Source organism: Laccaria bicolor, genomic scaffold (genome assembly GCF_000143565.1).
Source record: "Laccaria bicolor S238N-H82 LACBIscaffold_23 genomic scaffold, whole genome shotgun sequence".
NCBI classification, from domain to species: domain Eukaryota; kingdom Fungi; phylum Basidiomycota; class Agaricomycetes; order Agaricales; family Hydnangiaceae; genus Laccaria; species Laccaria bicolor.
Genome location: NW_001889894.1, coordinates 271,756 through 286,383, shown reverse-complemented (window position 1 = coordinate 286,383; position 14,628 = coordinate 271,756). Strand labels below are relative to the sequence as shown.

Below are 14,628 nucleotides of genomic sequence, written 5' to 3'. Positions count from 1 at the left end.
GAACATCTACCAAGAACTTGAACAGGGGTTGCTTTTTTCTCGAATGGCATATAATCAGAAATTTGGTGTGCCTCCATCCTCACAATATGAATGTAAATCATTCGAAATCCAAACTGCAGCTTGCAGCAGTGGCCTTTAACGGAGGCCGCTGTTCGATATCCTACTGCGTTATCCGTGAGAGATTCCAAAAAAACGAAGAGCTCTGTAGGGCATGCTATGTCTTGATCACTAAGGCTTTCAGGGCAAAGCAAGGATCGAAGTAAACGATGAAGCGCCCTTGAGATATGATCGTTGCCTGCCGAAGCTTTTCCTTTCATCGCCACCAAGACATCACAAAGACGGCGGCTCTCGCTGAGCTGATTGTCGTGCCCCAGGAAGAGTGACTTCACAACCTGCTTATCCGCATCCTTCTTTGATTGCACAAGGGCAGCCAATCGAACAAGCATAGCGATAACCTTCATGAGGGGACCTCGATAAGAGGGGATGTTCTCATCGTTAATGAGGCGAAAGAACGCAAGGTGCTTTTCATCCCTGAAATGTATCATAACGTCACTCAATGCATCAGTGGAAATAAGTACAGGGGGTTACGTACTGCGTTTTGAAACAGCCCTCGTGGGCCCCATGTAAGGAGGAGATGAAGTCTTGGCCATTTCTCAAGTACGCAGTAAGCTTTGCACGCACGTGAAGCAATCCTTTCTCAATATATCGGTCGCGCTCATTCAATTGCGCTAGAACCAACTGTTTCGATGGGGGTAGAAGCAAGCATCTAACCTTTTCAAGTGGAATTTCGGCCAAGATTGAGGCTCGATGCTGTGGCCACTTCAGTTCTCGGAACCAGGTAGAATTTGGGGAAGCGTCGTAGGTTTTGGTGGTGAAGGATGGGGTAATTGGAAGGTCATCAGGGGTGTAGTTTGGCAAACAGAATAAGTGGTCCTTGGGACGCCCTTTTTTGTAGGTATAAATGTGAATGACTTGACACCAGCTTCCCTTCACCGTTTTTGGCCTCTTGGAAATGGCATGAATTTTTTTCATGTGCGAATAGAATTCGGCTTCTGGACATCCTCTGTACGAGTCATTTCTTGCGATCCACTGACTACATTTGGGGCACAGGAATCGGTATCGGATTGTCTTGGGAGAAAGCATGAGAGGCATGGATAGGGTTTCAGGGAGGATGGCTGTTTCTGGAGACTGAAGGGCATCAGAGCTAAGCCAATCTCTAATATGCGTCACAATATCATGTTGTGTTGAGCGGTCGAGTTTCAGGTGGGGATGTCGCTTCCTGAGGTGCGAAGGAATGGCGTTCAAAGGGAGAAGCATAGAGTGGGGCCTGCAAACGATAGCTTTCAGCTCTGCACTATACACAAGGTCCAGAAGCTCTAGAAGGTCGCAGGAGGTTTCCGGGTGTTCATTTTTCTGCGAGACGGAGGAACACAAACGAAATTGAGCTGTATACAATGAGCTTTGTGTGGGCATGAAGTTTTCCATAGTGGAACGTCGGTCTTCAAGGAAGGGCGCCATTTCAGATCTTGTCTTTCTGGGGTTCTTTCCCAGTCTCAAAGCATAGAGCGAATGTCGTGTTTCGACGGCTGCTTCTGTTTCCTGTGTAGATCCCCGTTGTGCTCGCTTCGTTGACTGAGACTCATATTTCTTCCCATCGGTTTTACGTTTCTTGTTAGATAGCGGCGGGTGGGTTGGCTCTCCAACTTTTCTCTTCGTCGGGAGGTTGTATTCCTCTTCGTCCGAATCGGAATCATCTTTGTCACTGTCCGAGTCGCCGTGATAGTCCAAATCAGATCCAGGTGAAGACCTGTCTTCTCCTAATGCTCCATCTCGTATTCCTCTCGTGCGTTCGCTGACAACTTCCTGGCGAGGGCGAAGTTTTCTGCCATCAGTACGTGCTGGAGCACGCCGTGGAGGCGGGAGCACGACTCCATCAAATAAAAGTGCTGTTCGGACACCATTTCCTGGTACCAATTAATATCAGATATAATTGAGAGCTTGATTACTTACCCGGGGACTGCGTAGCAGTACTCTGTGAGACCCGCGGTCGCACTTTGATTGTGTCTTCAATGATAATATTTAGTTAGGGATGGAGGGCTCTTGGGCGAAAACAAACCAATTCCATCTTCTTTGGTGAGCTCCTCAGGCATTGCAGATTGGAAAAAATGAACAGGAATATGGAGCAATTGGTGGCCAACAAAAACAAAAATTGATGACCCTGGATGACCCTGATAGGCCGTAGGGACAAGAAAACGAAATTAACATATCAAATTCCAGCTTCTCCCACTCCCGACCTACATTATCCAACAATGCACCCCATCTCCATCTTCCTAGGGCCATGATAAGTCTAGTAATAACCTGGGATATTGAGCTCCCTCTTCCCAGGATGGGTCGCCCCGCCCCTTATACTTAATCTCTCACTCGCGAGTTCCCCACCAATACCATCAGAGACGATCCTCAGTCCACTGACGCTAGGTATATGCGGCGGCGGTTCAAAAGTGGACGTTGACGTAAGGGAGAGGGTGAATGTTGGAGTGGAAGAGAGAAAATCGGAATACGAAATAAAGGAAAGTCGTCTCTTGGCGACGGCGGATGAGAAGACGACAAAAAAGGTGAGAATCCTGCATTGGGGCTAATCGTATTGCGCGAAGGGTGGGTGCGTTGGAACGGTGCGTTTGGCTCTGGAAGTGAAGCAAGTGGGTGTTCTTGCGTAGTCGTCGTAGTAGGCGAAGAACTACCCATCGACGACGTCGTCGAGAAATATGCCGAAGTAGGAGTGACACGAGGGACGGCGTAGAAGCTACCGTCACCTTATCCGTTTGCATCTGGATCGTAAACCTGGCGCTGGTGACCGGAAACTGGGCAGGTGAATGCAGGACGACGATCGTCGACGGTGACGGTGTTAGGTGGTCCATGTGGGCTCAATAGGAGGTGGTGGACAAGTACACCGACAGTGATGAATGCTAGGACGGACGCGGCAAGTCCAGAACGGACGGAACGGACTGCCCAATTGTTCAGTCGGCTTTAGGCGGGATACACTGTGGGGGTTAGGCAGGCGATGAGGGAGTGTAGGTGGAGAGGGTATAGCAGGCGGCTCAATGTCCTGTTCAAATATCCCCGATGAAGACAATTGTCTGGGGTTATCGCGTCAGATCGGGCTATGAGGGAAGGAGAAAGACACGTACACCGAGGTGGGCGACGATGGGATTGAGTCGGGGGAACGTGATCCGATTCAGGATTCGTGTGCACATAGGCCTCGTTGGGAGTGTCTTGGAGGTGAGCCGAGGCTGGATGTCGTAGGGCGTAGATCGACGTTTGGAGGAGAGCGGGCGCGTGGATGTATTACTTATTACTGTTCGGGGTGGTGCGGAATGAACAGGATGAAAACATATGAGAGGGATTCTGGTGATGATGCCATAAAAAAAGGGCGATAGACGATAGATGGCAGAAAACTTGAAAGTGGTGGTTCGTAAGTGTGTACTTGGTTTGTTATCAGATAATATGTTTGACTGTGTTGAACTGACGCCCTCAATGGACCACTCCCTCTCCTCCCTTCTCGAAGAATAACATCGCTCACTAACTACCCCAAAGAAAAATTCGGAACAGGCAAGAAGAACGCCGCGGCCCCCGCTCTGGTGCGACTAAAACCACCCAGGCGAAGAAGAATCTTTTGTCGGAGGCTAATGTGAAGAACTTTGATATCGGTGCGTTCTCTTGTCGTCGCTTCTCCGTCGTGGCTCTAAAACTCAGCTTGGGCCCAGGTCAGGACATCCCACCCCAATGGACCCACACCGTTCCGTCAAATGGTCCGAATACGTCTGTCTCCAAGGGCCAACCAAGGGCAATAGGTCAGTCTGCACCGACGTCTCAGGGTACGCCCTCTCATATCCTGGATAAGAACACTGCTACGCAATTGTTCAAAATCTTGAATAAGGGCCGCAGCATGTGAAGCAAGGAAAGAGGGCCGTTTGACTGCTGCTGCGTTTGCTACCGAGGAAAAGGATAGGATGCCAAGGTCCGTTCTTATCCCCTTCCTCTGACGTTGTTGTTACTGAGCAGGACTTCAAGAAACCCTCTTCGTCAAGTACGGCCTTATCGCTCTCATCGAAGCCAAGAAAGCCGCGCTCGTTGTCGTCGCCCACGACGTCGATTCCATTGAGCTCATCGTTTTCCTCCCTGCGGTGAGCCGCAAGATGGGCGTTCCCTACGTCATCCCGAAGGTTAAATGTCGTCTCGAGACTGTTGTGCACAAGAAGACGGCTGCTCTTGTCGATCTTCAGGAAGTACAGAGTGAGGATTAGAGGGAGCTTGCGACGCTTGTTAGTGCTGTCAAGGCTAACCTCTAAGTTGTTGTAGTTGTCTCTTTTTTTGAAGGTCGGTGGACCACGCGATGTGACAGTTCATCGCTCGGAAATAGGAATACAAGGCGAGCCGCAAACTTGCTAATTTAGAGGCAACGAAGGTTCCTCTGTTGATGAGAACCATTCTGGTTCGTCTTATTGACCACACCGTGTGGCAATCCAGCAACAAGGATACAGTTGGATGCAAATCCACCCTGAACACTATTTCCTTGCATTCTACCACCGTAAATACGCAGACGACCGTGCCTACCTCATCGCCGATACCGACGCCTTCTACACACCGACACCGGACGAACGTGGATCCGGTCCAAAGCCCTGACTCCACCAAACACCTTCGCAGCCCAAGTCACTGTCCACTTCCACCCGAACATCGACAACCTCCTCTGGACAGGCAACAGAGGCTGCTCGGCCCAGGCGCAAAGCTGTCATGCAGAAGCCCAAGTGTACTCCAGGGATAACGGGCGGAAGTAGTCGCTCGTCGATAGCTACATGCCGAATTGGGCATGGGCGAAAGACGCGGAGCTCAATACTAATGCGAACGAAATTGTTCGCAAGTCCTTTCGGGACAAAAAGGGCGACCAACGCTCCTTCCGGAATGAAAAATCCGGCGACGGGGTCGAACTATTACGCGAATAAAGGGAAGGTTTTTGATCACGTTGTTGGTTTTGCGAAGTTCTCAGAGTTGCTGGTCATCGCTGAGGTACGGCGGTTTCCTAAACTTTCGTTGCACCCGGGATCCGATGCTCTTTTCCCGGATGATACCCGAGAGACGCTCCTGGGAGCTCGAAGTCTCGCTTGACGGAAATCACTTTGCAACTGGCAAGTTCCCGCCCAGCGTGCACCCGGAAACGCATGTGAATATTTTTTACTTCTTGTCTGAGCGATGGCTTTTGATGACTTGCTCTTTTAGGCATACACTGTTTTAGGGTCAAGCACGAAATCACTGTTCCTTCGCATGACCATGTCGGAGGATCCTGCTCCCTTCTGGGGCGACATCCTCCAGTCCAACTCAAACGGCGCGTACTTTGGTCTCGCGCTTGAGATCGCCAATCGGGACGAGTGGGGATACATCGATTTCGGGAAGATGATCGGCCTAGACGGTATCGCTCTCGTCAACATTGTGTCCAACCCCGCAGATGCAACGCTTTCAGGCCAGAAACAGCTACAGAGTCGAATCGCGCATAACATTGGTACGCAGTTCCTTCTCCAATAAGCTCATTGACTAATTTGAAACAGGAAGTACACGGAGGCCATTGACACCGCCAGTTGTAGACTAGCAAGGGAACAACCAGGGTACAGTACGTGCTGCCTATTTCTCGTTAGACATGTATCTGATCTTTTCTCCCTACAGAAGTGCGCCCTTCACATTCACTGCTACACTGAGCGGACAGAACCACGAGCCACGTATAGCAGTCCTTCGATTATTGGAGTGCTCATGGCGGTCGGAAACATTGGCGAGACGTTGCCAGTGGCTCTATATACCGAAAGGTCCTCAGCCGCGACGTTGGCTTCACACGGCAGGAAGTCCATAAGGACGCCCATGTATGGGAGTTTGGAGACTCCGGATCTATTCTTGTTCTCACTGACGACGAAGAACCTACCGACCACACCTTCAGTAGAGACGAAGGTCTGACTTGGCGAGATTACAAGATCACGGAGAAGATGAACTCCTGGTCTATCGTCACTTTTCCTTCCGACCCGAGTCAAAGGTTCATTCTATTCGGAAGTTTCATGTATGTACAGCCTGTGCAATCGTGGTCCATATTGACTTCAGGCTAGTGACTTGAAGAAAATGTTCGCGGCTCGATTCGTTTCCTACGCTAACTTCTCTTCCTTAGGCGATGTTAGCGCCGCGGTTGTCGCTATTCGTTCTTTCGAATTCACGCGCTGTATCTCCGTCGTATTACTTACGCGATGGTTTTAGCAACAACCACCTTTCTGGAGATTGAGCATGGCTTGCGTACGGTGGGGACACACTTGGTTCGCGGTCTGCATTGCAGCCTGAGGTATCGCCCGGGAATGGGTTATATGTCATGGGTAGCTTCTAACACCTGGTGCAAGAAGGGGGTATGGGAACTTGCCGATAGATGACGATGAACAGGTACTGACGAAGGAGACCCGTCACCACGGCGCCTGCCAAATGGAATGCAATGGGACAGTAATAAGTTGATATAGAATGAACATCAATAACCCTACCTTAATTATTCTGTCTTTCGACAGTCGAGCAATAAACTGATTAAGATATAGGATGAATTATTCTTTGTTGTATTGACAATTGTCCGAATGATGGAGGGGAAGCTCCTCGCCAACCGCGTTGTAAACCTTGCTGGCTTCACTGAAGCAACGTCACAATGATACCGAGAACGAGTGGCGCATTATGTTCGTTATGTGCTAACGAAGACTGGGTTCACACCTCTCAACGAAAACAACAAGAAATTATCAAGTAACTACAGATACAAATGTACAATGGTCAGGATCCGAGAACCGCGGAATCTACTCATCCTCATCGCTGTCCATATCCTCGTCACTATCACTATCCTCTCCTTCGAGAGCCTCTGTGGGTTTGAGGCCAATGTCGCGGTCAGCACCGACGTAAGAATCACAGATGACGTAGAGCTTCAGTGAGTGAGAGCCCTTCGACAACATAAACTCAAGCTTGACGGCAAGACTCTTCACCACCGTGACTCGCTTGATGACGAGGAGCTGGCGGGAGGCAGGGTCTCCGACAACGAGCCACCAATTCGCCAACTTCTTCAGGGGATAGAATGGTGCCACAACGTTTTGGTCACCCTCGTCCTCTTCGTCTGCGTCACGTGCCAGCAATACTGGAGGATGATGGGCGCGCCTGCAGTGTATTCTCCTTTCACGAGCTCAGGAGAGATATCCAGGGTGGGGTAGGAGTTGACAAAGGTCGCGACGTCTTGCCTGAAATGATGTGAGCTTCGATCGTAGGAAAAGGATCGTGGTTCTTACATTTGGGCGGGCGTATCTGAACTTCTGAAGCAACTCGTTTCTACGATCATCCTCGAGCTCCACGATGTCATAGACGGTTTCGACGCCAGCGTCCTTACAACGCTTGATATCCTGAAGCGATCGTAACTTGTGAGCGAAAAAAGTCCTACAGCGTGGATTGGCTTATCTCAACCTCAAAGTGAGGGATCTGTTTCAGAGGTGAATCCGTCTCCCACATGGGCTTGTACGTCTAAGATAGACCCAAAGCGCTTAGCCGAGCGCTAGACAACATCGCATCGACGCTGGCCGACAAAAGGTTGAGTACTTTTTCAAGAACGAGAACCTGGTCAGCCGCCAGGTCAGGCGACGGTTGCAACCGCGAGAAGTGGACTTGAAGGAGCAAGAACGTCTTGAAGTGGGGGGCCTCGAAGTCGGCCCGCTCTAGTTTCACAGGGACGCGGTCGTAGACACCACGAAGAAGGGCATCTTCGTGTCTCCGAATCGGGGTAGTTTCGAATTCGGCTGATGACGACACAACCTCGAGCAGGCCTTTCAGCTTCGTATGCTCTGTCAGAGACAAGGTGTGCACCTCAACCGTCAGATCTAACCAGCGGATAAGCGATTGGCTGACTGCTAGGGGACGGGCGCTCACATGAAATATTATATTAGGCAGCGATCATTCCCACAGACAAGTCCATTTCGTCCTCTGCAGAAAGAATTAAGAGAAAAGGAGAGACGTACCGATTGCGATACATTTTGAATTCACAAGGTCACTTAATGCGCTCTCAACAAGCTCTGAAAGATGGTCGGATAGATGCTGACGGCTAACAATCTGTAGATTGTAGTAGTTCGGGTTTTGGGTCCTTCGGCGGTAGAAGGATCTCCAAGTCAGAATATCCTGAGAGGTAAAACGTAAACACAATAAAGGAACATAAACGGGAATCGTATGCGCTTACCGCAGCATCTTGCTTGTTCCCTCATAGAACTGTACACCCATAATGATCGCCATGTAACTGGCCGCTGGCAAGCTCCAAGCCGCGTCCATCGACGCAACAAGTAACTGGATCGCCCCTGACTCGAAAACGATGCTTTTGTCCTGCTTATCGAGAGCCTCGTAGTACCCAATGCCGTGTTTCAGCGTTTCAACGAGGCCCTTGTCGTTGATGTGGCCCAGATGCGGTTGTAAGTCGTCAAGCTCGATGTTGAGGAATCGGAATCGATCAGGTTAATTGTCCGCTAGGCAGTGAGTCAGAAGGTCGTCGACTGTAAGTCGGCACTGTCGCCTGGAGGGGACAAAAACGATGACGGTTTCGAGGGAGAGTACTCCAGAACGGCAAGGTAGGCAGGCTTTAACATGGCGATCGTTAGAGAGGGGAAATGGGGGACGGTGAAAGACTGAAGATGTATATCCATATCGAGAGGACGGGCACTAGTAACAACATCAGTAAGCAGCTTTTGGGGAGCAATAGAAGGCGAATACCTAGGTGAGAAATTGAAGATCGCGTGAGAGGGTGCACCCATCCGCTCGCCCAGATCTCAGGCGTTCGCGAGAGAGACTCCGCAAGCGACTATGCACGTCTTGATTTCTGTCTGGGCCCAGTCATAACGCGTGCGAGAAACGACGACCTCAAAGGCGGGTCCCACTTCACCGCCGACCCACTGCCCCTCATCGGCAATGAGAAGGCCGATGTTTTGGGTGTTTTTGCGTTGTTGCCGCCGTCGTGAAAGGACGTTCCACTGTAAAAAGTGAGAAAAAGACCGAATAAAGAAGTGGAAAGACCTGGCGAACCTGGGTAGGTGTCCAGACAATGACATCTCCTTTCTCCAGAAGCCTCAGATCAGCGCTTGTCTCCCCTGTGAGACTAACAATCTCCTTCCCCCCTTAAAGCTTTTCGAACTTTGCCCGCCATTCCAGAACTCGCTGATCAACCACTTCTTGATATGGTTCGATACAAACCGCTCTGGGTTGTTTTCTCTTACTCCCAAGACGAAGGAGAGCAAATTCTGCGCCAACAGTCTCGCCGCTACCAGTAGGCGCACCGATAAAGACGTTTTCGTCTGTCGTATAGAGAGCTCTGAAAACCTGGTTTTGGATCTTGTTAAAGGTCTGGATCGTCGGGGAGTAAATGGCTTCGAATTCTTTGTTGTGCAGGGCGGAGAGAGGTAGAGGCTGTAGGTCGAGGAGCGGAGTAGGAGGGGGGAACTTTTTGGGCAAGAAAAGATGTTTGAAAGATGTAGGAAGCCGAGTTTCGGCTGGAAGCCAGCGATCCGAGAGGATGGAGATGTAGTAGTTGCCTGGGACAGGTTCGAAAATGGGCACAGTCAGCGTAACGCTGTGCTCATCTTCCGCGTATCGTGGACGAAGGATGAACGAGCCATGGAAGAGGATCACCTCGCCATCCACATCTTCCACCACGATAAGGAAGGTCTCCGCCGTACCGTGGACTTTTTCATCCCAAGGTAAGATAGAAAGATCGATCCGAAGGAGTGACCGAGTGAAGGTGGGACTTGCGCTGGGAGCCTATAGAAAGTTCGTCAATGAGACACCCCAAAAAGTCAGACATCAACAAAAACTCACTGAAGCTGCGGGAAGCTACGAACGAGACGGTGCACTAGCCGTCCAGCGTTAAGAATTCCGATAAGCTCATCAATTTCAGGAGGGGTCTAAAGAACTTTGAGCAACGCAGCTAGAATTGAAGTTGAGAAAACATACCAGATCGAAGTAGCGATACCAAGGCTATGAAAGATGTGCATTGTCAGCAACGAAACGACAGGGAGATAAACGTCACTCACGAATTGTTTGCCTTCTGCCTTTCTTATCACTTCAGCAGGCCCGACGCCCTTGAATTGACGAAGAGGCGTCATTGAACCCCACCTAATATACTTGTGAGCATGGCTAGCTTCGACAACCACAATAACTTACATCCTCTTCTCAACCACCTCGCAAAGGTCGAGGGCTGCCTTAGCAGGTACAGCCCAGCCGCGTTTCAAACAAATCTCGAACAAGGTCCTCAAATACTAGAATAGAAGCAAGATAGTGAGGACAGGTCGAGGGAAGTTGTTAATTGGTACACACCGCCCCGCAGATTGCTGCACAAAGACCACGTCAGCGAGGACAAACCCTAGACGGCCTTTGTTGTTATTCCTGAGATGGATAGCCGTGGCAACGCTTACCATCGAGCTTGAGTTGAGATATGTACGCTCGCAGAAGTACGTTGATTTTGGCCGCAGGTTCTTCCATGTCCGGATCAGCCATAGATTCGTCTTCAGCGTTGTAATCCGTAATCTTCTTCGAAAGGTCGACGAGCTGCGAGAACTGCTCGCTCGGAATGAGACCAATGACCTCCTCGATCTCCTCGATCTCCTTCTTTTTGTCAAAGTTCTTCATCCCCTCGTTTTTGAATGTCTTGCGCCTGGTCTTTTGAACGGAGGAAAGAAAAATTGCTGAAACAAAAATAATCATTAAAATAACACAAAAAGATAATGCAAAATACTCTTTCCCTCCAAACCCTATCACGACAACGCTCAAAGGCTCAGGCTATCAGTTTCCAGAAAACTATCGGCTATTTTTGAAGCCAAAGAATCTGCCTCTGGACTATATTCAAATTATTTGCCCTGAATTTTTGATGACCCACTGGGTGGAAACTCGGATGCCGAGACACCGCTGACCTTGTCTGCAGAGTTTCCGAAACAACTACCTCGGAATTTTATGCTTGTCAAGAAACTCTTCGCTCGCTTTTGTAAAGGCTCCAGCGCTGCCCCGTTATCTAATGAAAGAAACCGAAGTCGCATACACTCAAAAGGGCGAAGGGAAAGGCAGAAGTCGCCCCAAGCGCGCTGAGGAAGAATTCGAAATTCTTGACATCACAGATGGTCCGGAAGGTTGTACCTCTACCCTTGTTTCAGCTGAAGTGGTGAAACTCGATGAAGCGCTTCAACCGCACCCAAGCTACGAGGCATGCACGCCCCTCATGCGAAGCATTTCCGTTGGCGAAGATCCCGCTCTCAGATGACCCAGAGTTCGACTTTATGTCGCACAATGAACAATACAAGTTTTTCTTGTGGCAAACACCCCATCGCGATTACTTGACCGACGTAGTGGTGTTGTTGAATGGGGGAATCACGGCGCCCTGGAGCTAGCAATCTTCTGGGACATTCGCGGAGAAGGAGGGGTACTCGAGTTGAGAGCTGGGTGAAGCCCATCGCGACGTTGCCTACGAAGCATAATGAGGAGAATGGCCACTGCGAAGTTGTGCCGAGGACCTGGAGAGGTTGGGTTAGAGTCAATCGGGGATTCATCAAGATTGCTTACGGTGGATATTGGAGCTCGATAGGCACGATGTTGGCGAACCCATACGTCTGTCCCTTCCTCTTCCCTCCTTTTCACTCTGTTCTTCTGAATGCGCAAAAAGGATGTGCGGAATGTTGGTACGTCCAGTTTCGTTGTTCTGTAAACGATTCCCCTGACGACTTGCGGCATCTTAAAATTTTGGTTCATTCCCTCTCCTCTCTTCCCTCTTCTCCGAGTCTGCCCTCTTCTCTGTCCTTGGGTAGAACGTTACTGACGTTTTTTTGAAAAAAAAGGTACTCGTACGTGCCCCCCATCCGCCCTCCATCCTCACAAACCGAGCCGGACGGAATAGACATCCACCCAGAGGCGTGGGATTGGTACAACGAACACGTCGGTAAGAGGCAGTGCGCGGTTGTGGATACCTTCTGGTAAGTTGTACACATTCTGTGAGGTCCACTGATGCTGAATGCTCACAGGCAAACGGAGACTGGGTCGATCGCCGTCACGCCGTTCCCTGGTACCATCACAAGCCCGGCTCCGCGACTGTCCTCTTCTTCGGCATTTAGCCTGCCGTTCTCGATCTTGTTACAGGCAAGGAGTTGGAAGGTAATAACGTTGAAGGAGTTCTTGTTCTCAAGACGCCGTGGCCATCCTTTGCCCGTACGATCTACGAAGACCTTACACGATACCTCGAGACCTACATCAATGTATGTTTCTCCTTTTTGACTTCTGACTTTGCGAACGAGCGCGGATACATCTGGATCAAGGGCCGAGTTGACGGTGGGTCATCTATCCCTTTTCCCAGTTACTTGCGCTCATACCTTTCGAAAACGTTATCAACGTATCTGGCCGTCGTTTGTCTACTGCCAAGATCGAGTCGGCGCTTATCATGCACAAGGGCGTCGCTGAAACTGCCAGTGAGTTATCAAAATATCATTCCATGCTAATGCTCAACGTCGTACCCCGTAGTCATCGGAACCCCTGACGAATTGACTGGACAAGCTGTCTTCGCCTTCGTTTCCTTGAAACCGTGAGTATCGTTTATCCCCAACGCGAGGCGGGTATTCCCAGCCCACGGTGAATACAGATACGATCCCAACGACGAATCTGGCTTGGTCAAGGAGCTTGTGCTCCAGGTGCGCAAGGTAAATGGACCGTTCGCGGCTCCGAAGAAGGTTAGCGGCCTACCCAAGACGCGTTCTGGAAAGGTGCGTGTTGCTTGAAGGCGCATTGAGTGAAGCTGACGTATTTCCTTGAAGATCATGCGTAGGATTCTGAAGAAGATTGTCGCGGGAGAGGGCGATCAGCTGGGTGATCTTGGCACTGTCGCTGAGCCTGCTAGGGTGGAGGTCGTTAAGAAAAGGGTGGCAGGATTGTAACGAACTATAGAACTGCTTGTGTATTTTCAATAAGACTTGACTGAACGAAAGTGTTCCCATTTCTCTGGTACCATCCCTTAGTTAAATTGAAGAGCATCCTTCACAATGACATTGCGTTTCTAAACTAATGACTGGCACCAATGTCTTCCTTTCCCCCTACTGTAGCCCTCAACTTCTTTCTTTTCCGCCTTGCTTTATATGCTTCCTGTTTTGACCCACCCTCCGAATCTTCGCTCTCAATCTTCGATTTAGCCTCCCGAGAGCCCTCCCCAACGCAGTCTCTACAAGGACACCGACCCCCAGGCAGATCCTCGAAATACGTGTCTCCATAATTGACGAAAATTTCTTCCCCAGATTTGATTGCTTTTGTGGTTTGAACGACAAACGCCAACTTTGATTTGACGGCGACGTACTGCGGTATTCTGTAAGGGCATGAAATCCAGACGACAAATTACTCACTTCGGCGTTGTAAGAACGACACGCGTGGTTGATGAATCTGATCGGTCCTATAAGAATGCGCGGCTTTTCAGCATTTGCTTTGTTGTGGAGTTGGGAGGGGTGCGGTTCAATTTCAGACAGCCGAGAGTGTTCCGCCTTTGCATCGTCGGGCATCAAACCCATGAGTGAGTAGAGCACTTCATGCTGAACCAAATCCCTTGTAGACGTGATGGAAAAACCACGCTCGTTGCCGCCCGCAAACAACCTTACCCTTAACCGCACTCCCGACTCTGGATTGCTGACGATGTAGCCGTAGGCGATTGAACACCTAGCCAGACACCTGTAAGACTGAACGTTCTTTACGTTGTGCAACTCACCAGGTGATAACCAAGGCATGCGCCCGGCTAGCAACCAATTCTGGGTATGCAGCCTTGATTTCTTTGTGCATTGTCTTCCCAAAATCGATGGCATTCTGAAAGTTGCAGTGCACAAGCGTCCCCTTGTTCTTCTCGAAAATGGTTTGTAACCCTTTGGCGGTCGCAGAGTCCAATTTGAATGCAGCGTCTGGGTGGAGCTGCTGAACGTGATGAGTTCGAGAAGCTTTTTTTCGTTTTTGTTGCTGGAAAATGGAGGTGATGAGCCAGGAATCAATCTCCACGACCTTGTCCGAGTCTAGCTTGAAGGTCGAAAGGTAGTCAGCCACTTCGTACTCGTCAGTTGCAGTCGCACCCCATTCCGTATGGGGCGGCATTGTGACAGTCAAGAGCACAGGAACGGGCGAACAGTAACAAGTAATGCGGCATGGGAGTTTTCCGAAATTTACATAAAAATGAGCTACTAAATACATATAGCGTATTCAAGGGTTAGTTTGGGATAGCCTCCCTGTCATTCCAGCCCGATACCTCGCTGATCCAATAGCTGAAAGAGCTATGGATCCCTACTTGGCGTTTGACGGCGGCGGGAGGAAGCCATTGAAGGACTGTGCACATAAGCTGCCAATGGCCTGTGCGGCAGAGCGGGGAGGAGTGGGTCGACAAGATGAGGAAATCGCTGATGCTGTCTTCCGTGAATATGTAGTTTTACACAACTGTCTATCCGACTGTAACGGCTCGTGTCGACATGCCACAAGTGTCAGGTCAAGTTCGTGGATGTCGAATAGATGTTGAGACGTGCTTCAATTAAGGAACCCCCACGGAGCGAAGATACC

General features: G+C 50.0%; 6 protein-coding genes across 6 annotated transcripts in view; 4 read left to right on the top strand and 2 right to left on the bottom strand.

Annotated features, from left to right (window-relative positions):
- Positions 1 to 2,340, bottom strand: part of LACBIDRAFT_329745 (uncharacterized protein) — a gene marked incomplete at both ends in the record, with an annotated part of 5,563 nt that extends 3,223 nt beyond the window's left edge. Inside the window, 5 exons of the mRNA XM_001883857.1 lie at positions 5 to 531; positions 593 to 738; positions 772 to 1,964; positions 2,011 to 2,032; positions 2,299 to 2,340. Of these exons, the coding sequence (XP_001883892.1) occupies positions 5 to 531; positions 593 to 738; positions 772 to 1,964; positions 2,011 to 2,032; positions 2,299 to 2,340 (1,930 nt within the window). The remainder of the gene's footprint in view (positions 1 to 4; positions 532 to 592; positions 739 to 771; positions 1,965 to 2,010; positions 2,033 to 2,298) is intronic.
- Positions 2,341 to 3,780: 1,440 nt separating this feature from the next.
- LACBIDRAFT_303186 (uncharacterized protein) lies at positions 3,781 to 4,832 on the top strand (the record flags this gene model as incomplete). The annotated part of the gene is made up of 5 exons (XM_001883977.1): positions 3,781 to 3,872; positions 3,996 to 4,015; positions 4,069 to 4,290; positions 4,357 to 4,426; positions 4,598 to 4,832. The coding sequence occupies 5 exons, from the start codon at positions 3,781 to 3,783 to the stop codon at positions 4,830 to 4,832; spliced, it is 639 nt and encodes a 212-aa protein (XP_001884012.1).
- A 269-nt stretch (positions 4,833 to 5,101) lies between these two features.
- On the top strand, positions 5,102 to 5,638 carry LACBIDRAFT_303185 (uncharacterized protein; the record flags this gene model as incomplete). The annotated part of the gene is made up of 3 exons (XM_001883976.1): positions 5,102 to 5,215; positions 5,272 to 5,551; positions 5,598 to 5,638. 3 exons carry the CDS (start codon positions 5,102 to 5,104, stop codon positions 5,636 to 5,638), a joined length of 435 nt encoding a protein of 144 aa, XP_001884011.1.
- A 158-nt stretch (positions 5,639 to 5,796) lies between these two features.
- Positions 5,797 to 6,604, top strand: LACBIDRAFT_303184 (uncharacterized protein; the record flags this gene model as incomplete). Its single annotated transcript, XM_001883975.1, has 2 exons — positions 5,797 to 6,094; positions 6,141 to 6,604. One exon carries the CDS (start codon positions 5,797 to 5,799, stop codon positions 5,992 to 5,994), a length of 198 nt encoding a protein of 65 aa, XP_001884010.1. The 3' UTR covers positions 5,995 to 6,094; positions 6,141 to 6,604.
- Positions 6,605 to 12,287: 5,683 nt separating this feature from the next.
- Positions 12,288 to 12,983, top strand: LACBIDRAFT_237208 (uncharacterized protein; the record flags this gene model as incomplete). Its single annotated transcript, XM_001883974.1, has 5 exons — positions 12,288 to 12,377; positions 12,410 to 12,521; positions 12,574 to 12,634; positions 12,692 to 12,812; positions 12,864 to 12,983. Coding segments are annotated over 5 exons (504 nt in total), but the record flags the coding sequence as incomplete, so codon positions are not given.
- Positions 12,984 to 13,074: 91 nt separating this feature from the next.
- Positions 13,075 to 14,172, bottom strand: LACBIDRAFT_294856 (uncharacterized protein; the record flags this gene model as incomplete). The annotated part of the gene is made up of 3 exons (XM_001883856.1): positions 13,075 to 13,395; positions 13,443 to 13,761; positions 13,799 to 14,172. The coding sequence occupies 3 exons, from the start codon at positions 14,170 to 14,172 to the stop codon at positions 13,108 to 13,110; spliced, it is 981 nt and encodes a 326-aa protein (XP_001883891.1). The 3' UTR covers positions 13,075 to 13,107.
- Between the last annotated feature and the right edge of the window lie 456 nt (positions 14,173 to 14,628).